A 23,383-nucleotide genomic window follows, 5' to 3' on the forward strand; every position below is an offset into this window, starting at 1 on the left:
GAATGTAGCCTATGTTTTAAAATGTTTTCACTGTTAGCTACGAATAAAAACGTGTGAATTCAGCTTGTTCTCCCCAACTCATGTAGGCAATGACAGAAACAATTGCATCTGAAGCTATGGATGGACCCAGCTGGTGGATAACTATGGTGGGTAATGGCATGATTAGCAGGCTATAAGGGACAACCTTATCATCATTAGCCTCATGACAACGGATAACAATGTGGCTGTGGCTTGATGAAAACCAGCTACACATTATATCACGTTTGGATTGCTTGCCAGTTAAAGACTTAGGAAGCATACTTTCAAAATGCCCTGTGCTGCAGCTGACCCTAATTCTAGTGGTTCTAAACAAAATGCCCATTTAATGAGAGCGGTCAAACGTTTCAGCTTTAGAAATAGGACTTTGAAAGACAGATATTTGCCCTAAAGCTACTTTTAGATCAGAGCAAAGATCATTGTTTGATTTCACTTGCTTCGGGCATCAAGATATAACAATATGGTGCGGTACTTGTATTCCAGATGGCCGAGTAACCTGGAAAACATACAAAATCTTTATCTATCTTTTATACCGATGACAAGCGAACTAACAGGTCATGTAGCAAAGTGTTCCAAAAAATAAATATGCTGGATTTCCTTAAAAATCTTATGTCAAGTGATTCCACACAGCCATGTCATTTAAAGGACATTTGGTGAAATACTTGATTATGTTACTTATTCTACTCTTATTTTTATGACCTAGTAAATCCAGCAGAACATTCTAAGTGTGAGTGAGGGTTTAACAGACTGAATGGCATGGTACCATACAACTGCTCTTGTAAATCAATGTGTTCTGTGCTCTTAGATCACCAAGGTGACGAGGATGCCTTACAGACAGGAGGGGGGGGGGTGATGGATGGACAAAACTGTGGGTGGAGAAGGGGTTGGAGATCAAGCATAAATATGTAGACATGTAATTATCTTTCATGAGTTTATTTGCATAAACCTGGCACTGATCACAAAGATAAACAATAAATTGTGTGGCGCTTGTGTATGCATGTGTGTGCATGTGTGTGCTTGTGTATGCATGTGTGTGCATGTGTGTGCTTGTGTATGCATGTGTGTGCATGTGTGTGCTTGTGTATGCATGTGTGTGCACCGAGGTGGCAGGGATGCACTTCTGTAAGTGTGTGTGAGAGAAAAGCAATTAAGTTGATTTACAGGGAGAGCGATAGAGGAGTCGATGGTGAGAAACAGAGTGACAGACAAGGGTGATATGGAGGAGAGAGTAATAACGAGAACCGAGAAAGATGGAGAAACAGGGGAAGGGAGCGGCTAGTCTCCATTCCTCCGAGTCTGTGTACACAATATGTCCACGTGTGTGTGTATATGTGTGTGTGTGTCACCCCTCCAGCTCTTGTAGCGTGTCCAGGAGATGTGTGTGTGTGTGTCCTCGTGCCTCTCAGGGGGTCCAGGACACGACACTGATGGCGGTTTGCGCGGCGCGGCGTATGATGTCAGCGGGGTGACTGAGGCGTGTTTCCAGGAGGGGCACGTGTTCCAGCAGCTCCGTCCGAGCACGTGGAGCCTCTGCCAGCACCGTCAGGGCCCGCAACGCGTTGGCACACACCGCCAGGTCCTCGCTGCCCACCAGGGCCAGGAGCGGGGGGAGGGCACCTGCCTTCAGGGCCTGGTACTTCCCTGTAGGCGAAAGGGAGGGGCAGGGGGTACATAAGGCAGGGGGTAGTGGAAGGGGATGGGGGAGGAGATGGGGTGGGGTGGGGTTATAGAAGATGGGGGATGGGGGTTGTAGAAGACGGGGTAGATAAGAGTGGGAAGAGGTGCAGGGGGGGTATAAGATGGGGTAGTTATCAGAGAACATAGGTGGGGTGAGGGTGTAGAAGACAAGGAAGTGTAGCAGAGGGCAGAGGTCAGGGGGTTGTGGTAGAAGACAGGGGGTAGATAGCAGGGCGTGGGGGGGGGGGGGGGGGTGAGAGGGTAGGACAGGCGTACAGGAGAGGGAAACCTCTGCTAAATGACGCAATGACAGTGGAGAATAGATGTGTGCACCTTTAGAGATGACAGCGGTGTTCATGATGGTCCCAGCAGCGCTGGCGGTGACGCCGGGATCACTGTCTGAAAGCAGCGTGACCAGAAGAGGAAGTACCCCCTCCTCACACACCTTGTGCTTCCCCTCGGGCGGGACACTGGCGGGGGGAGGGGGGAGGGGTGCGGGATGTGTGGGGGAGAGAGAACAGGGTGGAGAGGACAGGTTCAGTGAGTTCAGAATAAACACTGATTTGTTGATGATATGTCACAGAGTTTGCAAGGCTGGTGCTGTTTTACTGGAATCACAACACTATGTGGAGTCATTGTAAGTATTTGACTGTATCTGCAAGTCGTATAATACTTGGCCTTAGTTTAGCAGGCTACGACAGAGATGCTGACCTGATGCCCATCATGGCTGAAGCGGCTTCCCTGCGGATGTCCGGGGAGGGGTGAGAGAGCTGCTCTCCCAGGACCGAGACCCCGTTGCTGGCCAGGGCCGGCAGGGCGTCCACCCTCACACAGGAGCTGAGGGTGGCCAGGATCAGGGCTCGGATATCCTCCTGCTCAGCTGGCAGCTTCATGACCAGCCGGGGGACCAGGCCCAGAGACACCATGTGGGCTGCGCCTGGAACACACACAGAGTTAAACACACAGTCAGGGGCACACCCGAACTGAGTTAAACACACTGTCACAGACACACACACACACACTGAGTTAAACACACAGTCACGGGCACACCCGAACTGAGTTAAACACACAGTCACGGACACACACACACACACACTGTGTCTTGGCAAAAGAGGTCACATATTTTGATAGCTGTTGTCAGATAGATTTTTTTTTCTATTTCAATGTTTAAAAAAAAATATATGTATAAATATATCACATATTTTGATAGTTGATAAAAAAAAACGTTATTCACACACAACAAAAAAACTTTTCAACCTTTCAAAAAATACCTAGGCACAAGAGGGCACATATTTTAATAGCTTTTGTCAGAAAATGTGACCCTGGACACCCCTAGACACCAGGACAACCATCTGACTCCGCAACTGAGTGTCGGTTTGAGGCTTAAGTCCAAGTTGACGTTTATTTGAGCGAGGTTTCGGTTTGTGTAAGCACAGATTTCATTTGCGACATTGATGGAATATCCTCCAGGTGGTTTTCAGAGTAATACATATGTCACAAATACCTGCCGGAAACTCTGCCATTATCTTGAGGGTCGTGTGCATGTTCTTACGACAGGTGACCACAGGCTCATCCAGTAGGTCAGAGAGAGGGTCTAACACGTTCAACTTCAGGAAGGCTTCTCTGGAGAGACACACACACACAGAGCGACACACATACACACGTACACAAAGGCCACATGTAATCCCTTTCAACACCACTCTGTATTAGGCTGCCATCTACTGTTTTAAGGATGGTAGGGAGACCAAGAATACGCCTTGTTGACATGGCTGAACCTGCAACTAAGACAAGTCTTTGATGGTACCCTGGATGATTACAAATGTTGAAAATAACGTCACTCACCTTCCCACATTATGGGACGCCATGAGGGAGAGTACTTCTGTGGTTTTAATTCTCACTGAGCTGTCCTTGTCTTTCAGCAACCCTTTCAGTATCTCCAAACAGCCTGGAACAAAATGAGATGGTTCTGTTGTCATGAAGAAAGAATGTTACACATAACACAGGATGTTGAGAGCACATGCCCCACTTTTAATTCAGGTAGCCAAATTGAATTTCATTCGAGAGAATGCGTGGGCAGTTCATTAGACTCGAAAATAACTTTAGGCTTCAGTAGTTTACTTATTCACGGAATATTGGAATTATCACTTGCAAGTACAGCCGGGGCGATTCTGGGATCAGACCTTTAGGGGTGCTCAGCCCCCAATTAGAATGTGACATGAATACAGTGCCTTGCAAAAGTGCTAAATCCCTAATTTAACTGGATAACAATTGATACATGTATGTATTATTATGCAAAATAATAAATGAATTAAAAAACAAAGGATGTCCCTTTTGTCATGAAGTATCAGCGTCAAATGATAAAAAACAATATATTTAAAATATATATATTATTATTTTTAGGGGTACTGACTGAGATTACACTTTGAGCCCCCCTAAAAAGGGTCTAAAATCGCCACTGAAGTACAGTTATCGAGACTCCCTACCAAAACATAGCACAGTTTTTGTAGCTAATTTCTACTCATCGTAATTATCTAGGTAAAGCCTAAATAAATGTACATTACCATTATGGATGGCTTCGTAAGCTCTCTCTGGATCATGAACTATGTCACACAGTGCTGTTAGGGCGCGTTGTCGGATGTACAGATGAGGGTCCTGCAGCTCCATGGAGAGTCGCGGAAGGGCTCTGTTACCGAATGCAACAGGTGCCTGCGTCGGGTCAATTAGCGGAGGTAACTGCTCTGAAATACGAGTGCTGCCCATTTCCCAAACCTCCAACCGTTCACTATATTCAGTACTTTTGGTAGAAAGGCCAAACGTATTCCTAAATTAAATATTTCTGAATAGCATATCTACAGTCGCTCTAATCTAGCCCGCTGCCCACCGACGAACACACGAAACATCGTTGCTAAGTAACGGTTGTAAACAGTCAAGAGCAGGCTACAGACCATTAGGTCTGCTACGCACAAATAAAAAATTGTATCACATGGTTTATTTTGAGTGGTGGGATCCAAAACCTAGTCTATTTATATATCTATATGCCTATATAGAAAATGGGAAAACCTCTGCAATCGAATGGATGCATGGCCTCTTATGGTGTCGCAACTTGGAAAGAATGTCTATTTGGAATGTATTTATTTATTTGGAAAGATGTGCTCAGTTTGGCCTCAGGCCGTTCTGAAAATATCCCTTATTCCTCTTTTTTATCTATTTATTTATGTATTTATTTATTTAGAACAAATAAGTATTTGTTGTGACATTCGGTTGATCAAGAAAGCATGAACCCCACAGAAAGACACAGGCACAGCTTCTACACTGTGTCGACATGCTATTGCAGAGCAAGCAGGAAATAGCATGATGGGGAACTTGTGGTGCCTGCATGCGTCATCTAGACAGTGCAGCCTTTGGGGGGTTAGGCGACGCTGCAGAATTGAGAGAGGACTAAATCAACAGTTGGAGGTGGAGAGGAGGGAGAGTGGTTGGTGTATGCAAATAGAGAGATAGAGAGAGAGAGAGAGAGAGAGAGAGAGAGAGAGAGAGAGAGAAGGAGAGGAGAGACGTGGTGTATGCGGAACTGGGAGAGAAGAGGGTAAAAGTGGGCTGAAGAACAGTCAAAGGACAAGAGAGTTTAGCGGTGGTTTTAGAGGAGAAGAACAGACCAAGCTGCTCTACCATGGAGGAGGACATAAGGAAGCAAGGGATGCTGTTTCTTCAGCAACAACGGTTTGGCAAGGTGGGACACACTACACTACACTACACACACACTTTCCGTGTTTGCTAGGTTGCTAGAGATAGAATAGTTGTGTTGAGTGTTGTGGTGTACAGTACTGTCAAAAAAAGGCAGCCTCATACATGGTCATCGAGAGTTAACATGTTGGTGCCTTTGCCTGGATGAGGTTATGATGTTGAAAGATACAAAACAGAGTAGCCTAACTAACTGAGTGTGTTTATAATTTAGGCACAAATCCTTGTCCTTGTGGTTTAACTGATAAACTTCCATTCTGTGTGACATTCATAGAATATCTGGTGGTTGCAAGTTGATTTGAGACACGTCGCTTTACAACGCGCTAAGATACATTTCATAACAATTCTAGTTAACTTAGTATATACATTAAATAGTATAATTTAGCTGGTAGGTTCTGCTCCACATAGTTGACCTGTCCTTCTGAGTGTCTACCTTCCTATCTGACCCGTGGTCTCTTCCTGTCGCTTCCCTTTAGAAATGGAAGAGGGTGTGGTCGGTTCTGTATCGGGAGAGCACCTGCTCCATTTCCCGCATGGAGTTCTGGGAGTGCAAAGACGGAGGATCCGGTACCATGGACCGCTCCGATCGAAGCCTGAAGAAACAGCAGGAGCACAAGAAGGTCATCCGTCTGAGCAACTGTATCCGGGTGACGGAGATGGAGACGGAGGGATGTCCGAGGGACTGTGCTCCCTTCCTGGTGGAAACGACCGAGAAGTTGTTTGTCTTTGCCGTGGAGACGGCTGGGATGGATGACTGGATACAGAAGCTGTGCGAAATATCTTTTCCTGTGAGTTTGGTTGCTCGTTTAGTGATTCGGTTTGTCGGACGGTCAGTCGGGCATTCACACACACACATACACACACACACACGCTCACAAACTCATGCAGTCCTTCAAAGCTTTCCATAGAATAACAGAATAATGGAAACAGGGCAGTTTTGTGTTTCATCAGGTTATAGTGATGGGGCCCACACAAAACATGAACCCTATTCTCTGGTCCTCTGTAATGTAATGTAGCTGTAATGCTCTCGATGTACCTAGTATGTACTGTACTGTTGACAAGAAGCGACACAGTACACTTCCTTATAAATGCCACAGAAGATTCAAAATGCAAATACAATATTCAGGAACTAAACAACAAGCCTGTGTTGTTCCCCTCAGTCAGACCGACAGATATGCTGGAAGTGGTTTGAATGTTTTGGCAAAACCTTTTGGGGTATCTCAACCACAGTCTCCCACAAGTGTAACCTCATGAAGAGACGCACAGCCTCATTCTTAAGACTCTTTATATCTGTGCAAAGGTAACTTCAATCAATCATTTACATTTACATTTATTCATTTAGCAGACGCTTTTATCCAAAGGGACTTCCAAGAGAGAGCTTTACAAAGTGCATAGGTCACTGATGATAACAACAAGATAGCCCCAAAGCATTGCGGGTTGCCAAAAACAAGAAGTACACATTGTGAACAACCAAAAAATAAGTGCTAAAGGGAAGAAACCATAAGAGCATGTAGTTAAGCAAGTTACAATTACACAACATGAATCTCTAAGTGAAAGTGTACCTGTAGGAAAGCAATCAAAACTGGATTAACTAAAATAGAATACAACAGTTTAAATTAGCTACCACTAACCAACAAGAGCAACAGTCTAAGCAAGAGTCATTGTGATCCTTGAGGAAACTAGCGTAGGGTTCAATCAATCAACTTAATATATATATGGCACATTTTTTAAAACCACAGGGGAAGCCAAAGTGCTTTACATTGATACATAAAAATACATAAAATAAATAGATATAACAAAAACACAAACAAACAAGCTCACTGCAAGTGATTTCCATGGGAATGACGGAACATTGGAGGTAAGTTAAAAGCAAGGGCGTAAAAGGCCTGTCTGATAGGCAGCTTATCCTGTTAGTGCAATAACAGAGTGATGTGTGTGTCCTCTGTAGTCAAACTGGGGTGATCGAGGAGGGACGAAACGGAATAGTGTACAAAGATCAAATGTGGAGCCACCAGAACAGGGTATGGAGGACAACCTTCTCTACGGTGGAAGAGACACTGGTGAGTCTACGACTACACACTACATTTACATTTATTCATTTAGCAGACGCTTTTATCCAAAGCGACTTTCAAGAGATAGCTTTACAAAAGTGCATAGGTCACTGATCATAACAACGAGATAGCCCCAAACATTGCGGGTAGCCAAAACATGAAGCATATATTGTGAAAAACCAAAAAAGTGCCAAAGGCAAGAACCATAAGAGCATGTAGTTAAACGAGTTACAGTTCAACTACATGAACCTCAAAAACTCACACACACACTCACTAACTCACACACTAACTCACAGACACCCACACACACTGTCAAAGACCTACATCCTGCAGAGAGGAAGTTTAGGATATGCAGCCATTTCTTTTCCCAGTGGTCAACATACTGTATCGGATATGAAACCAATGAGAATTGACTTATTTTTATAAATGCGCAAATTATATTTTGGAAACCTCATTTACTTCTGTCACTTTCATTTAAAAACGCTAACTTTTTTTGGCATTCTGTCTATGGCAATAAATATTTTGGGGTCTGTGATGTGGCTCACCAGTCAGCTCTCATCCTCTTTTTGGACAGACTATTAATAACAGAAGTAGTTAGTTGTAGCATCAGCAGTGCACAGTGGAGGTGGCTGGTTCCTCTTCCTGTGGTTGAGTACATCACTCCAGTCCCACGACACCCTTCCCCTGTTTTGCAAAATGACCACTAACTTATCTGCGAGAAGCTGACTTCCTCCGAACTTCGAATCAAATACAGACTTTACATTTTTCTCTTTAAGAATCATAAGTTATGAGACAATGACGGTAGACAGGGTCATTATTTTAAACAGAAAAAAATGTTTTGGGGGGTATAAAATTGGTATATGTTTATGTATGTTTTAATTGGTGTGTATATATATATATATAGTACCAGTCAACAGTTTAGACATATTTTCCCATTCTTTTGACTGGTAGTGTATATTTCCATTACCGAGGGGCTGTAACCAGATACACAAAAACCCAGAGAAGGAGGGAGAAAGAAGGAAAAAGCTGAGACCTTTTAGGAACTTTTACGCGAGTTCTTACAGGGGTCATTACAGGGGTCATTACATAGGTTGTACAGTAGGCCATTCTGCAGCTTAAAGCATCTTAACACTACACGCACACTCAGCAACAGTAGCAGCCAAGCAGAGGAAGCAGCAGCTCCCGACCTCAACATCCTGGAGACAACACCTGGCAAAGGCACACATACACACACACACATGCACACGCACACACTTCCATGACACCCAGACACAAGCATCTGCAAGCTCTCCTTGTTCTTCTCTCTATCTCCTCTCCTTGCATCCTCAGTGAAGCCTGGCTCTGTTCTTCAAGCGCTGGGGTCATATCCTCTCAGGTCTTTGCAGTTCCATATATCCGACTGTTTAACTCCATCTGTTAAATGCAGGGCTGCCAACTTCTTCCAAAACCTTTTCCAAACCCTGTTTGCGCGTCAATGTTGCTTCACTCCGTTAACCTGCACGTCGTCCGTTACTGTTTACAACGTTAGATTGGCTACTTGTTTGGCGTTGCCTTTTCAGCGTGAGATATACAAGGTGTGGCGTGAGAGCATGAGAAATGGTTGAAATGCGTGTGTCACACAGCAAAACCGTGAGAGTTGGCAGCTCTGTAAATGCTTTACTCTATCCCCTGTATAGTATACTGTATACCATGTGACCACAGGACAGGGCAGAGACGGCAAGAGCTAGCGAGGGGAAAGAGGAAGTGCCGGTGCCAGTTGCAGAACCACTGTGCATCAGTCACCGTGACATGGCTGCAATGTTTCTATCTTTAGAACAAGCGGGGTGATGCCTGTAGAGGAAGTGGGCGCTGTCTTTCAATTGGTCGTGGTGAACGTTGCTTGAGAAAATGTGTAAAACAGGAATTCACAAGGTTCTGTGTGTATGAAAGTGCGTGTTAGGGTACATGTATAAATGTGTGTGTGTGTGCATATACAGTGTGTGTTTGTGTGTGTATATGTGTCAGTAGGGTATATAAATAGACACGTACTGTGGGTATATGTGTGTAGAATGTGTGTGTACACATTTATATGTGTGTGTGTCTGTCGGATGTGTGTGTGTATGTGTGTGTTACCTCATGTGCTCCACAGAACAGTTTCAAAACACAGAGTGAATGATTAAACAAGCACTGAGTTACAAACAAGCCACATTTTCCATGACAATATCAGCACTTCACAGCCTTGGTTCAACAAGTTAACAGACTGAGCAAACTGTGAGTCTGTCTGCAAAGTAGCTTCTCTACCAGGCACTCAGAGCCACTTTGGGATAACCCTAACCCCCACACCTCCCTTGGATGAGCCCCCTTCTGAGGAACAACTGTCCGAATACCTCTGCCCCCCTCCCTCCCCTCCAGATCTCCTTAGCTCTACTCAAACACGCTTTGGGTCGCCACATCGGTAACCACAGTAACAGAAACAGCAGTGTTTTACAGGAAAAATAATGATACTTTTACGAGATGAGAGGCTGTGGAAAAACGCTTAACCGTCTACATGCTCTGTCTGCATGGAACATACTGGATGTATCATTATCATCTGTCCGATCCCCCCTCCTCCCCCATGTTTAAATACACACACTCTTGGGCCAAAGTGTTCATTCTTCCACTCTTACCTTTTTCTCTCTGCTTTCTCTCTGCTCTTCTTCTCTCTCCTCCCCCCAGTGATAGACTTCCGGGTGGTGATGAGGAGGACGGAGGCCTCCGAGCGCTGCAGGTTGAGAGGACCCTGCGTCTTACGTACTGACGCCAACAGCCTCATCCTGAAGGACGCCTCGACGGGGGAAGTCCTCTACAACTGGCCGTACCGCTTCCTCCGGCGCTTCGGACGCGACAAGGTAACTTCCTGCTCACGTGGGAAAGTTAAAAAGACCAAAACATGAAAGAGCATGTGCTTGATGTATGTTTTACATCTATATTATCAAAATGAGTCACTTGATGAGGAAACATGATTACCAATAAAGATTAGCCTGATCACTTGTCAATCCTCCTTCGTGGTGGCTTTTTCTCTTCACAGTTGACGTTCTCGTTCGAGGCAGGGCGCAGGTGTGACTCTGGCGAAGGAAGTTTCGAGTTTGAAACCAAACAGGGGAATGCAGTGTTCCAGGCCGTGGAAATGGCCATCAACCACCAGAGGACCAGGCAGCCCCTACGACAGGCCTCGGGAAGCCAGGACACGGAGCCAGCCCCCCAGTCCCGCCCCCTGCCCCAGCCTGGATCCGAGCCCGGCATCTACAGCACCGTCAAAGGGCCTGGTGTGCAGCCCTCACTTCCCCACCAACCTGGGACCCCCCACGCCAGGCTGGAGCCCCCAGTGGATAAGCTCTTAACGGGGGTGAAGAGCCTGACGTTGGACACCCGAGGCTCCAATCCCAGGAAGAACCAGGTGAAGCCAATATGCAGCTGCCCTCTTTTGAACCAGGAGAGCCAGACCTACTCAGAGATCACCCTTCCCGCGGACAGGGGGGGCGACAAGGGAGAGCACACCTCCCTGCCTCCCAAGCCCCCCAGCCCCAAGCTACCCCAAGACCCTGAATACTCCCTTCCCTTCGATGCCCTTGCAAAGAAAATCATAGCTGACATGGCAAATACCCAGCCGTTTGTGCGTTGGGTCACAGGCTCTGATAGGCCGGGGGGTAGCGATGATGAGGCTCGCGACCCGCTTTATGACAGCATAGACGAGCTAGCCGTCAGAGCACTGGTTCCGTGCAGGTCAGACGGCACCAAACCGAACTATCAAAGGGCAGAACACATTTACGACGAGCCAGAGGGCTGTGCAGTGGTCACCCCACAGCACCCGGGCTCCGCCTCTCTCTACGACAACCCGGAAGAGGTCAGAGGTAATGCCTGGAGGAGCCTGGGAACTGTGGTTGATCCAAATGGCCACGAGTATCCCTACAACCCTCATGTGGACGACTATGCCGTACCCAAGCCCCCAAAGAGAGCCTTTCATCTGGAGGATCAGGATAGTGAAGAGGACTCCCCCTATGATAATGTGATGGTGAAAATGGACAAGTAGTGCAGAAGAGGATGCACACACACACACACACACATGCTTGCACATACACACACACACACATGCTTGCACATACACACACACACACACACACTTGCACATACACACACGCTTGCACACACACACACACACATGCTTGCACATACAAACACCGTTGTTGGAATAGTATGAATTGGAGAGCATATTTAACCGTTCAAATATTCCTACTTCTGTTCTGCACATTTTAATGCAGAGTTTTGATTAGACTTAACAATGTAGTACTTCAGCTCCACCAGCACTACTTATCGATTGAGTTATTTGAATTTCTGTCTCTTATGGATCCTACAGTTTATTCTTATTTCAAAATGTGAATTTCCTTCTTGTAGTACAATGTTCTGTGCAGTAGGTGGCAGTTGGAGTTTTATTTTTTAGTTTTTTTAGTTGACATCTGGCTCAACTCAAAGGATTCTTTGTAAAGTAAGCACTTATTTAACCTAGCTTTGTTAATAATAAAGACTTTCTAGTATCACCTTTGTATATTATCATAGCAGATTTTGAAATAAAAGTGGCCCTGGAGACCTCTGGATGTCTACTTTGTCTGTTTGCACTGATAGGACATTGAAAGAGTAAACAAACCTGGAACCTTTTTTTGCATTATTTGGATCTATTGGAAGTAATTATCTAGGAGTATTTCCCGATGGGTTCCATGTGCCACTGAGGGTAAAATAAGCTTTTTTCTCCTTTTTCTTCTGCAATTTTTTAAAGAATGTTAATTATCTACGTTTTTGTTTATGTCCTCCGTCTGTTTTCCTCCAACGGAAAGAAATAAATTGAAAGAGAGAGAGAGCTTGGATCCCCAGCATGTATATTGTGTATATTGTGTAGTATATTCTGGTATTGTAGTATATTGTGTTCCACAGCTTGGAGTTGTGCTGGGAGCCTGTCAGTCAGTAGACCACAGGCTGGTCTCCCCCTGGCAGACTGCCTCTGTTGCTCTGCCACTAATGTCTTTTCAGTGCTCAGGATATGAAGCCTGCAGCCCGGGGGGAGTGGAGTGACCCGTGCCCATCAGTCTCTCACATCAACCTCCTCATATCTCACCACCAGTTCCTTTTCTTTCCAATTTTCCATGCAGCTGAATGTGAGCCCCTTACCGGAAGTCCCACTTCCCCCACTGTCTGGAGTTCTGCTTAGAGGGCTGGACTAGGACTAGCATGGTTGGAGAGAGGGGCTAGGACCAGCATGGTTGGTAAGAGGGGCTAGGACCAGCATGGTTGGAGAGAGGGGCTAGGACCAGCATGGTTGGAGAGAGGGGCTAGGACCAGCATGGTTGAAGAGAGGGGCTAGGACCAGCATGGTTGGAGAGAGGGGCTAGGACCAGCATGGTTAAAGAGAGGGGCTAGGACCAGCATGGTTGAAGAGAGGGGCTTGGACCAGCATGATAGGAGAGCTGGATGGAAAATGGCAGGATGATACAGGGTTACTGGCAGGCTGAAACTAAGATTATGTATAAGATCTTAAATAATTAAAAGTGTGTGTTTGTTTGTGGACACATGTGTTTAGCTAAGATTATGTTGGCACGCAAACTCACTCTCTGACTGTGATTACTGGGCATTTATTATTTATACAGTATAGTTTTCATATAAATTGGAAGGCAACCGTTCACCAGTTATAATACAGTACATGATACATTTTCACGATTATAGAATGTGCAGTTTACAGCTGCTATCCAAAGCATCACCACCAGAAACCAAATCATTCATTTCTTAGCTCTGGAACATATTGAGACCACTGCACCGTTTTCTTTCATTTAAAAAAAAGTTGAAAAGGACACTTTTGAGTGAGGAACAGAAGGGTAAAAATGCAAAGAGGCCACTTAAAATTGTACCCTTCTGTTCCTCACTCAAAATTGTCCTTCTCAACCTTTTTTTAAATGAAAGAAAAAGATGCAGTGCTCTCTTAATTTTTTCCACAGCTGTATACATATATAATGTATGTGTGTTATATACAGCATCCTGTATGCTTAGTAAAGTTAACTAAAAACATTGATAATACTAGCAGTGTATAAACAATATTGATAATGCCAGTCATATTCTCAGCTTAATACAGTAAATCTCTATGGACGTTGAGGCTATCGCGCAAGTTCGACCCGACAGGAATGTAAGCCCATTGCTCAGGTAGACGCTTGTCTCCTGAACTTCTCAAGTTGCCTCCTGAGTAGTTATATAGAGCTCAAGTCTGAAGCAATAGATAATATTTAATATCGGGAAGTGGAACTGAGCAGAGCCTTGTTGACCTAACAGCACACAAGAGACGGAGAGATTCTCATTCATGTCTGTCTAGCTAAGCTCCATGGCCGAAACATTAAAACCATCTGTCGGGCACCCTCTCCTTCCCTGCTTCACCCTCTCCCCCTTTTTCTCCCCCCCTTTTCTCTCTGTCTCTCTCTCATCCACTCTCTAATCCAGTGGCGTAACTATAGGGAGTGCAAGGAGTGCAGCTGCACTAGGGCCCGTGGCGAAAGGGGGCCCGTCCTCGATCTCACCGTAAAAGTGAGACAACTTGACCGGGCCCCTTAAGGCAATCTGACCTGGCCCCTTTCACCGCTGTAATACCGCCAGTTGAAGATCACATATGATCTAGTCTTATCAATTCGCAAACATTTCTCAATTATGGTGTCAGTTATTCAGAATTATGAGCTATCACCTGCCCAATAAACATTTTAAAAACAGTCAGTGTTAACAACAGCAAATAATTAATTTTTCCTCATTTGCCTTTTGCTGAATAAAACAAATGTCGTTTTTATTAAGTAATATTGCCCTCGAAAAATAGCAAGGATGTCTGGGTAATATTGTTGTCAAAGATTCCCGCCCACCCACACAGGATTGTTCCCATCCAGTTGTTGGAATACCACAGACAGTTGTTGTTGGGATACTACAGTTGTGTTGCATTAGCGTTTTGAAGCGAATTAGGCTACCCCATGCCATGCCCTTTAACATAAAAGTGGCTCCAGAAAGCGGCAGGAACGAAAAGAGCAAGATGTAAGGATGGCAAAGCTGTCAAAACTATCCTCATTTGGATTGTGGCGAAGCGTGTTGAAGAGGACGCTACGTCTGACCCCCAGCCCGGCAACAGCAATGAGTGTGAAACTCAGCCACCAGGGTAGGCTAATAATTACATAACGTTTACTGTCTGGTATATGCAGTTGACATGGCTATTAAAAGTCATAAAAATGCATATATAGGCCTAGGCTACCAGGCAGCGGCCAGGTTAGATATAGTAAACTGTGCAGGATGTAGTCGGAAAATAGCTAAAGCTAGATAGACTAAATGTAAACTAGCATATCTAACGAACATAAAATTAAATATTCACCATCGAAGTGACTGTTTTTTTTTACTAGTACCCAGATAGCACACATGACAGATCGAAACGTCATTCATAACGTCGGATAAGCCTCGGTAAATGATCAGATTTTCTTCTCATCTCTGTGCTCTATTTCAAACGTCGCAGATACGTCGGCTCATGACTGACTGTTCCATTATGCTCATTCCGTGTTGTAGCAAGCATAATCTAGAGCCAAAGACTCGCGAGTCAGAGCCGTTCACTTTTAAAAAACCGTAATCTATCTTCACATAGAAGGAGCAGTCGTTACCCTTAATTGTACATCATGAGTAGCCTAAATTTCCTTGCGCATCGCTAAACTGAAAACTCAATAATTTCGCCTGACGATAGGTCGGTAAGGGGCCCGTTGGTGAGATCTGCACTCGGGCCCGCCAAGTCCTTGTTACGCCGCTGCTCTAATCCCTTTGTCTCTGCCCCTGTATCTCTCTCTAGCTTTCTCTGTATCTCTGACTTTTCCCATTTGCTTCTCTTCTTTAGTCTATCCATCTTTTCCCATCCTTTTCTCTGCTCTTCCTCTCTTGTTTTCTCTCTCCCGGGCTGCACCAAAGCCTGGGGAGCACACACTTCTACCCAGCGCTGCAGAGACAGGAGAGAGGGAAACTCGCAGCCCTTCAGAATAATAGCTTCCAGTTCTGAGACAGAGAACGACAATGCGGATACATTCCAGATACTCTGCATCCAGATGCCCATGTAGGCGGACCTACAGGTAGACAGACCTAGAGACAGAGCAACAGAGAAACCCACACACAGACAGACCAAAAGAGAGACCTACAGGCAGACAGACCAAGACACAGACCTGCAGGTAGACAGACATACAGGCAGACAGACCAAAAGACAGACTTACAGGCAGACAGAACTAGAGACAGACCTACAGGTAGATAGACAGACATACAGGCAGACAGACCTACAGGCAGACAGACCTACAGATGGACAGACATACAGGCAGACAGACCTACAGGCAGACAGACCTACAGATGGACAGACATACAGGCAGACAGACCTACAGGCAGACAGACCTACAGGTAGACATACCAAAAGACAGACATACAGGTAGACAGACCAAAAGACAGACCTAGAGACAGACCTGCAAGTAGACAGACCTACAGGTAGACATACCAAAAGACAGACCTACAGGTAGACAGACCAAAAGACAGACCTACAGGTAGACAGACCTAGAGACAGAGCCACACACAGACAGACCTACAGGCAGACAGACCTACAGGTAGAAAGACCTAGAGACAGAGCCACACAAAGACAGACCTACAGGCAGACAGACCTAGAGACAGACGTACAGGTAGACAGACCTACAGGCAGACAGACCTACAGGCAGACAGACCTAGAGACAGAGCCACACACAGACAGACCTACAGGCAGACAGACCTACAGGTAGACAGACCTACAGGCAGACAGACCTACAGGCAGACAGACCTAGAGACAGAGCCACACACAGACAGACGTACAGGCAGACAGACCTACAGGCAGACAGACCTACAGGCAGACAGACCTAGAGACAGAGCCACACACAGACAGGCCTACAGGCAGACAGACCTACAGGCAGAGAGACCTACAGGTAGACAGACCTACAGGCAGACAGACCTACAGGCAGACAGACCTACAGGCAGACCTACAGGCAGACAGGCGGGTCCCGTCCCAGAGGGAGGGTTAAGCCGTCCTCCAGACATTGAGAAGGCCGTCTGAGTAACTCTCTCTCTCCTGCACACCCTTCATACGGTCAGGAATGTGCCTCATAGTCGCAGGGGGAATGGCTGAGAAGGGATTCAGAACAAAGGAACATTCATTCCTCTTGCTCAGCTGTATGGGGACTGTATATATATATATATGAATATATATATAGACACACACACACACTCAAAACGTACACACACTCACCATGGGATGACATGAGTGCATGAACAAGGTCTGTCTGCATACACGCTGAACATCATTTAACATTGTTGTGATTCACATCCATAGCTGTTTCTCACTTTCAAATCTTCCTAAAACAGTAATAGAGAATTAAGTTCAGGTTGCAGGTGTATAATTTACTGTATGATATATTATCTGCTTCTGCCAAATGCTGTTATCAGAGTCTCAGAGGAAGAGGAGATTTCCGACTGTAGCTAAAGTGTTGTCAACGAATGTCCTTAATGGGAGTTGGTTTCACAACCAACAGAAACTGACTGGTAACCGTGGTTACCAGGCTTTGACAAGAGTTAGTAGTAATCCTCCTCGTAGTTCCTGGAGGGGCTGTAGTCCATCATGTCTGTCATCTCCACCATGCTGTCCCTCACGTAGGCCGACATGTCCTCTGGAGACACAACAACATGAGGAGGAGACATCATCAACACAGGGAACAGGAGCTTAGATTCTTATGTTGGCCCTGTTCTTGACTGTATGTAGTCATGTCTTAAAAATGAAACAAAAAAAAAAATCCTTCTTTTTCCCCCCTTCCTCCTTTCTCTACGATGGAGAAATCAGTGATGAGCTGTGCCGAGATGGGTCACGGTTTTGTGGGAAAGCAGATGCTTTCACCAACCCAATTATGTTGAATTAGACATTACCTCAGGAAGCTCAGGTATGAAGGATGTCTAGAATATACCCAGACTCACCTATAGAGTACCTGGATAGGTCTTAAACCCTAGTGATATGATATCTACTGATATGATCAGTTGACCTTTTTGACAGCTGAGCTTTCAGCTCTGGACGTGTATCTGGAATCAGTTAGCTCTCTGCTAATCCTACCATGACTATTATTGGGAAAGCTCTGCTTGTTTGGCCAACAGAGTTCCTGGCAGCTAGAATCTAACAATAAAGTGTCTGTCAAGGCTTGCACAAGCATTTTTATATTACAGTCAGCACTATGTTTCGAGATTTGGACCTAAAAGAACAGCAGAAATGCAGCATTGCCATTCAGTAATACCCCAACAAGACCACTGGGTGCATAAGACATGCTAATTAAGTCAAACCTTCGACCGTCTGAAACAAGGGGATGTCCTCGAACCACCTCCACTGCACCCACCTGGTCCCAGGACCCCTAGCACGGCAGTAGCAGAGACACTCCCCAGGTTGTTACGTGCAATGCAGCGGTACGTTCCAGAATCCCTGGACTGGCATCTTCAATCTGCAGCCAGCTGGACAGCTCAAACTTCATGGGCCCCCCTCGAGACTGCACAGCATCACAGAGGGAGAACGGGATTACTAACTGAGACCTCAGTCAGACAAAAACGACACTGGCATGTTTCTTTGAAGATGAGTTATGTGACGGCGTCTGTGCTGGTTTTTTTTACTTCGTTTTTTCTCCAAGGTACATTTTCACCGTCTGAAACCTGCTCGACTCACACACTAATAGACCCTGTGCGCAGTACGCACGTGTAGTAATGAAGCCCACAAAACATGTTACCTGTTTTACATGTTACCTGTTTACAAGACGTACTGCTTTGATCTGGCGCGAACGATTGATGTACCATTGGAACCATGCACTTCTGATCAACTGTTTGTTCTATATGCACAATTTATATCTGCCAAATGAACTAAATGTAAGTCTAAATGTAAAATGTAAGTGGTCTTAAAACATCTGAACCTTTAAACTTTGGTGTAACGTAGGTTCTGCTTAGCAGCTGTTCTAACAAATACCATATTTGACATATTTGACAAGGGAATGTTAACTGTCTCCCTGGTTCACCTGGACCGAGATGTGAGGGTCATCCCCAGGCAGTAGGGCGTCCTTTCCTTCCTTCCTCCACTCTATGAGGGCCATGGGGAAGGCAAAGACCTCGCACAGGAACACCATGGTGCTGCCTGTCTGGTTCACTAGATTCTGGGGAGGCACTTTTATGATAGGAACTGAAAGGAAAAGAAGGAAGGGGGTGGAGAGAAGTATAGGGTGGTAAGGAGCAGAGAATGAGGGAGACAGTGGAGGTAGAAAAAGTGAAAGAGAGAGAGACAGAAAGAAAGAGGCAGAGAGAGAGAGAGAGAGAGAGAAAGAGGGAAATAGAGAGGGGGAGAGAGAGAGAGAAAGGAGAGAGAGGTTAGCAAGGTGTTTTCCTCGAGTGGTTTCCTCTGTAAAGACTCCTGGGTTGTCTTTAAGGGTTTGGCTCCTGGAGCTGTTTAAAACTATAAATTTTCCTTGCTCCGCCATGGGGAAATTACAGGCTGGGCTCACCGGCCTGGGAGCTGGGGGAGAGGGGCAGATTCCTCCAGCTCCCAGACGTCTGGACGGGAGGCTACTACGCTGGTGGCAAAGGAAAAACACATTGAAAAGACATTACACACAACATGTTTCCCAGACCTGGTTCGGAGGGGGTTCCAGACATTAAAACCGTGTTCATATTTCTGTCGGCTAAGCACTCTCATTTATGTCGCGAAGGAACTTCATTGAAAAGTTTATAATTTTCCCGCTGATGACATGCAGCATTTTAAATCAAAGCGCACTGCCATGTCTCTTTGAAGATGAGTTATGTGACAGCGTCTGTGCAGTTTTTTTTTTTAAACTTTTTTTTTTCTCCAAGGTATATTTTCACCCACTGAAACCTGCTCAACTCACACAATAATAGACACTGTGCGCAGTACGCACGTATAACAATGAAGCCCTAGAAGTTTTAAACACACAAAACATGTTACCTGTTTTACATGGGCCTTTGCTCTTTTCTTTGAGGTTTTTGTTTGAGAACGACGCCTCTTTAAACTGACATATGTTCATGTACGTCCGCCCGTCTGAGCCACAGAGCGCATCCTGAGTATTACACGCGCACAAGGGCTCCGCGACCTCTCCCTCTCCTAGATTGAAGTCGTCCACATGGCAAAAGAGATCCTCGCCACAGAGACCGTAGAAGACGTTACTGTCGCCGAGGTCACACGACTGTCCCTCTAAATTTCCACACTCCTTACAACAACCGCAAGTGTCCAGTACGAACCCAGCTCTGCATCCCATCGCCTCGGGACAAAACTCCGGTATACAGTCTTCACAATTGGTGCTGTTTCCATCGTCATACTCATCTTCTATTTGATCGTAATCTAACGTGTCGATGGCGGTGTCAAAATCATCAAGTTTGTTTGGGAAACTCGCACACAGTGTGATGTTCAATAGTATTCCGCAAATAAATATTCCCCATGACATGTTGAGCGTGGCCATGGTCTTCCAGAAATTGGTGGCCTAAATTATTAAGAACATATGCTTAAAAAAATAGACAAATAGTCAGTTAAAAAGTAAACTACATTGCCTTTACAGTCGTGTGTGTGTCGGTTTGAATCTAGGCTACAGCCCAAAGTTGTTGAATTGCTGAAAAGAGTTCCACGCTAAATCCCTTGAGAATAGTGTGCATTCCTCCTGGATTCCCCCCCAAACAAACGAATACTATTCAATTCAACGTCAGTCTACAATGGTAATACTTTCACCCGGTTTAAAAAGTGAGGTTTGAAAATTCACCCATCTCTGGCTGCGATGAGGACCAGAGTAGAATACAGTAGCGATGTACTGCTGCTTTGATGTCAGTATAGATCCAACCTCTCTCACGCAACTCATGCGCTCCCCATCCCCCAGCACTGAAGGTCTAGATGTAGAGCAGCGGGTGGGATGCCTGTCAGTAGAATTGAGAACCAGCCTACCTAGTCAAGCTTTCATCCTCAGAAAGCTGCATTGTACACCTAATGCTAGTGGACTAGTGTAATAAATGACCTAAGCTAGTCATAGGACATCACGTTTCCTTAAAAGTATGAATGAACATATGAATTAATATACTCGGTCACACAATTGGCACCTTGACAGTACAGTCCCATATGGTCTAGCGGTTAGGATTCCTGGTTTTCACCCAGGCGGCCCGGGTTCGACTCCCGGTATGGGAACTAGTTGTTTTGAAATGAAATTATAGGATTTTCATGTGAACTTATAACTAGATCACTGAAGAAGTTATCAGTAACTTCGAACATCTAGTGTAGTGGATACAATAACTTGTCAGAGCAGAATTGCCTATGCAACGCAGACAATAGTCTGCTGTAGTGCTCCATATGGAGATAATTCTGCTGTCATCAAACCTGGCAACCTTCCTTATGATCTGCACAACTTATGCACACACACATACACAACGCAAGTGGCTCGTATTGGCTACATTCACCCCGGACACTTATAATGGCTGGTCGAAGAGGTTTAGACATCTACTTAGACTTACTGTCTCAGCCATGCAGAGCAATACATATTTTTGTAAATGTCAACAAAATACCCCATACTTTGAAAACTGTGGCACTGCGAAAAGGTAGGAGAGTGAATGCAATGTGTTTACAGTTAGCTTGTTAGCTAGCTCCAGCTAGCAAACGTTAGCAAACGAGTATAATGTTGTCCCGTTTTATTTTAGTTGGTCAAAATGACTTGTTCATGTGAACAGAAATCCATCGTCTGCATATATAGCATCGATCCACTAAACTTTATAGACGTTGCTAAAAAGCAACCTTGCTTTGAACTTTGTCCTTGTTGGCAGATCGATTGTAGCATAACCTGCCATGTACTAGACGTGAAGTAGTTTCAGGGTTGGTGATAGATTAACTAAGTCCACTTCTGTATACACTGTTGTCGTATTCCATGCAGGTGAGCAGAAGACGCCGGATTTCGCTAAACTGAATCCAATGCAGAAAGTCCCAGTTATAGATGACAATGGTTTTGTCTTAACTGAGAGGTGAGACAATTATAACATTATTAAGACGACCTAGTTCACCCGGACAGTATTTAATCGATCGATAAATCAATCAGTGGCATTCAGTAATACACAATTGACTTCAATTTGATCACGTACACAGCACATAGCTTAATTCCTCATTTGCATGATCTGTTTTTGCAGTGATGCCATATTGAAGTATTTGGCAACAAAGTACCATGTCCCTGACCACTGGTATCCAAAGCAACCAGAGCGGAGGGCCAGAGTGGACGAATACACCGCCTGGCATCACACCAACACACGACCTCAAGCTGCTAAAGTGTTCCTCCTGGAGGTAACACACAAATCACAACAAGCATGTTGCCAATGCGTTCATCACTAAGGCATCTCACCAACACACACAATAATAAAAACCTTCTTGTAAAGATGGAAGTAGCACTTTCCAACACATGTATGCATAACACACACCTCATCATGCAGATTGAATGTGAACACCTGTTCACCAGTGGGTGCTGATGTATGTCTAGTAATCAGGGAAAGGAAAGATGCCAGACACGGTTGACATGACTTTAGATTAGTGTTCTTCAACAACCCCCCTGCCCTGTATCATCACCAGGCTTCTGCATAGCTAGATAACGACCCATTCATTTGAATCAAGAGTGTTGGAAGAGGGAAACTCTTCCAACTGATCTAAAAAGGACCAGGGTTGAAGACCACTGCTCTAGACGTAGGTAGTGATGTTGTGTTGCGTGCGTGTGCAGGTGCTGTTGCCCCGTATGGCCGGCCAGCCGACCGAGCAGGCCAGGGTGGAGAGGGCCGTGTCGGAGCTGAGTGTCACCCTGGACAAGCTGCAAGACATGTTCCTAAAGAGGCAGCCCTTCCTGTGTGGCGACGACATCTCTCTGGCTGACCTGCTGGCCGTGTGTGAACTCATGCAGGTCGGAGGATATGACATCGTTGAGCTTCCGGGGCTTTGCTCTTAGTGGTCCTCCTGTGGAGGACTGTCAGCTTACCTTTTCAGGAAACGTTCTCACCAGCTTCCTTTGTTGTTGCTGTTCCTCCTCCAGCCTCTAGGGGGCGGCAGAGATGTGCTGCAGGACCGTCCTGTGCTGCAGCGCTGGCTGGGTCGCGTTCAGTCGGCTGTGGGCAGCTCCTTTGACGAGGCCCACGCCGTGCTGTACCGCGTCAGGGACAATGCAAAGGCCAAACTGTGATGTCACCGGTTGCCATGGTGTCAACCCCCCACCCCCGATGTACAAATATGTACAAGACCTTTGGATGTATTTTGAGTGATTTGCCTCAGTGTTGACCTGAGTATGAGCTAATGTCAACAACCCTGGTCTTCAAGACCTCCTGTCCTGCATGTTTTAGACGTCTCCCTCTTCCAACACACCTGATTCAAATGAACGGGTCGTTAACGGGCATCTGCTGAGCATCACAACGACTCGTCATTTGAATCAGGTGTGTTGGAAGACCTAAACATCTAAAACATGCAGGACAGAAGGTTGTGAGGACCGAGACAAGGCTGCCTTAACCAAGATGCCTCTGATTTTGTTATCAGCTATGTAAAGCCTTTAACCTACTAGAAGGATCTCCAGCCTTACTTGCTTTGAGAATCAACACATCAATGATTTAAACACTAAACCTGATCAGCAATAATCTATAAAACAGGCAATGCCTTCAGGATGAGGAAGATGGAACTCTAGAATGAAACAAGCTTAACCTTTCATAAAGTGTTGTGCAAATGTGTAATTAGGCAATGTCTCGCCTAAATAAAATTGGTTTTAATTACCTGTAGTACAAAAATA

General features: G+C 45.4%; 4 protein-coding genes and 1 non-coding gene across 5 annotated transcripts; 3 read left to right on the plus strand and 2 right to left on the minus strand.

The window, feature by feature from the left end:
• Positions 1 to 990: 990 nt before the first annotated feature.
• On the minus strand, positions 991 to 4,642 carry rsph14 (radial spoke head 14 homolog). Its single transcript, XM_047048473.1, has 6 exons — positions 4,275 to 4,642; positions 3,556 to 3,658; positions 3,218 to 3,336; positions 2,425 to 2,650; positions 2,047 to 2,183; positions 991 to 1,677 (listed from the first exon to the last, which is right to left on the minus strand). Exons 1-6 carry the CDS (start codon positions 4,471 to 4,473, stop codon positions 1,439 to 1,441), a joined length of 1,023 nt encoding a protein of 340 aa, XP_046904429.1. The 5' UTR covers positions 4,474 to 4,642; the 3' UTR covers positions 991 to 1,438.
• Positions 4,643 to 5,098: 456 nt separating this feature from the next.
• LOC124486790 (docking protein 2-like) lies at positions 5,099 to 12,115 on the plus strand. The gene is made up of 5 exons (XM_047048611.1): positions 5,099 to 5,443; positions 5,931 to 6,242; positions 7,403 to 7,514; positions 10,200 to 10,372; positions 10,552 to 12,115. The coding sequence occupies exons 1-5, from the start codon at positions 5,384 to 5,386 to the stop codon at positions 11,551 to 11,553; spliced, it is 1,659 nt and encodes a 552-aa protein (XP_046904567.1). The 5' UTR covers positions 5,099 to 5,383; the 3' UTR covers positions 11,554 to 12,115.
• Positions 12,116 to 16,496: 4,381 nt separating this feature from the next.
• LOC124486637 (kazal-type serine protease inhibitor domain-containing protein 1-like) lies at positions 16,497 to 20,464 on the minus strand. Its single transcript, XM_047048374.1, is given in 5 exon segments — positions 16,497 to 17,239; positions 17,951 to 18,034; positions 18,037 to 18,097; positions 18,614 to 18,774; positions 19,552 to 20,464. Coding segments are annotated over 5 exon segments (912 nt in total). The 5' UTR covers positions 20,063 to 20,464; the 3' UTR covers positions 16,497 to 17,144.
• A 236-nt stretch (positions 20,465 to 20,700) lies between these two features.
• On the plus strand, positions 20,701 to 20,772 carry trnae-uuc. The gene has a single exon. It is a non-coding gene; the product is annotated as a tRNA-Glu (tRNA).
• Positions 20,773 to 20,972: 200 nt separating this feature from the next.
• gstt2 (glutathione S-transferase theta 2) lies at positions 20,973 to 23,366 on the plus strand. The gene is made up of 5 exons (XM_047048088.1): positions 20,973 to 21,179; positions 21,509 to 21,596; positions 21,759 to 21,909; positions 22,337 to 22,513; positions 22,643 to 23,366. Exons 1-5 carry the CDS (start codon positions 20,993 to 20,995, stop codon positions 22,787 to 22,789), a joined length of 750 nt encoding a protein of 249 aa, XP_046904044.1. The 5' UTR covers positions 20,973 to 20,992; the 3' UTR covers positions 22,790 to 23,366.
• Positions 23,367 to 23,383: the final 17 nt, after the last annotated feature.

This window comes from Hypomesus transpacificus, chromosome 24 (genome assembly GCF_021917145.1).
Source record: "Hypomesus transpacificus isolate Combined female chromosome 24, fHypTra1, whole genome shotgun sequence".
In the NCBI taxonomy this organism is placed as follows: domain Eukaryota; kingdom Metazoa; phylum Chordata; class Actinopteri; order Osmeriformes; family Osmeridae; genus Hypomesus; species Hypomesus transpacificus.

What these genes read in the sequence shown, in the direction of transcription:
- rsph14 (XM_047048473.1), bottom strand. Translation starts at nt 4,473, where the DNA reads ATGGGCAGCACTCGTATTTCAGAGCAGTTACCTCCGCTAATTGACCCG. An exon ending in GCGTCCCATAATGTGGGAAG is followed by an intron (nt 3,337 to 3,555) that starts GTGAGTGACGTT and finishes GTGTCTCTCCAG; the next exon opens with AGAAGCCTTCCTGAAGTTGA. An exon ending in TCAGCCATGATGGGCATCAG is followed by an intron (nt 2,184 to 2,424) that starts GTCAGCATCTCT and finishes TCCCCCCGCCAG; the next exon opens with TGTCCCGCCCGAGGGGAAGC.
- LOC124486790 (XM_047048611.1), top strand. Translation starts at nt 5,384, where the DNA reads ATGGAGGAGGACATAAGGAAGCAAGGGATGCTGTTTCTTCAGCAACAA. An exon ending in TGTGCGAAATATCTTTTCCT is followed by an intron (nt 6,243 to 7,402) that starts GTGAGTTTGGTT and finishes TGTCCTCTGTAG; the next exon opens with TCAAACTGGGGTGATCGAGG. An exon ending in CTACGGTGGAAGAGACACTG is followed by an intron (nt 7,515 to 10,199) that starts GTGAGTCTACGA and finishes TCCTCCCCCCAG; the next exon opens with TGATAGACTTCCGGGTGGTG.
- gstt2 (XM_047048088.1), top strand. Translation starts at nt 20,993, where the DNA reads ATGCACACACACATACACAACGCAAGTGGCTCGTATTGGCTACATTCA. An exon ending in AACTGTGGCACTGCGAAAAG is followed by an intron (nt 21,180 to 21,508) that starts GTAGGAGAGTGA and finishes TATTCCATGCAG; the next exon opens with GTGAGCAGAAGACGCCGGAT. An exon ending in CCGTGTGTGAACTCATGCAG is followed by an intron (nt 22,514 to 22,642) that starts GTCGGAGGATAT and finishes TTCCTCCTCCAG; the next exon opens with CCTCTAGGGGGCGGCAGAGA.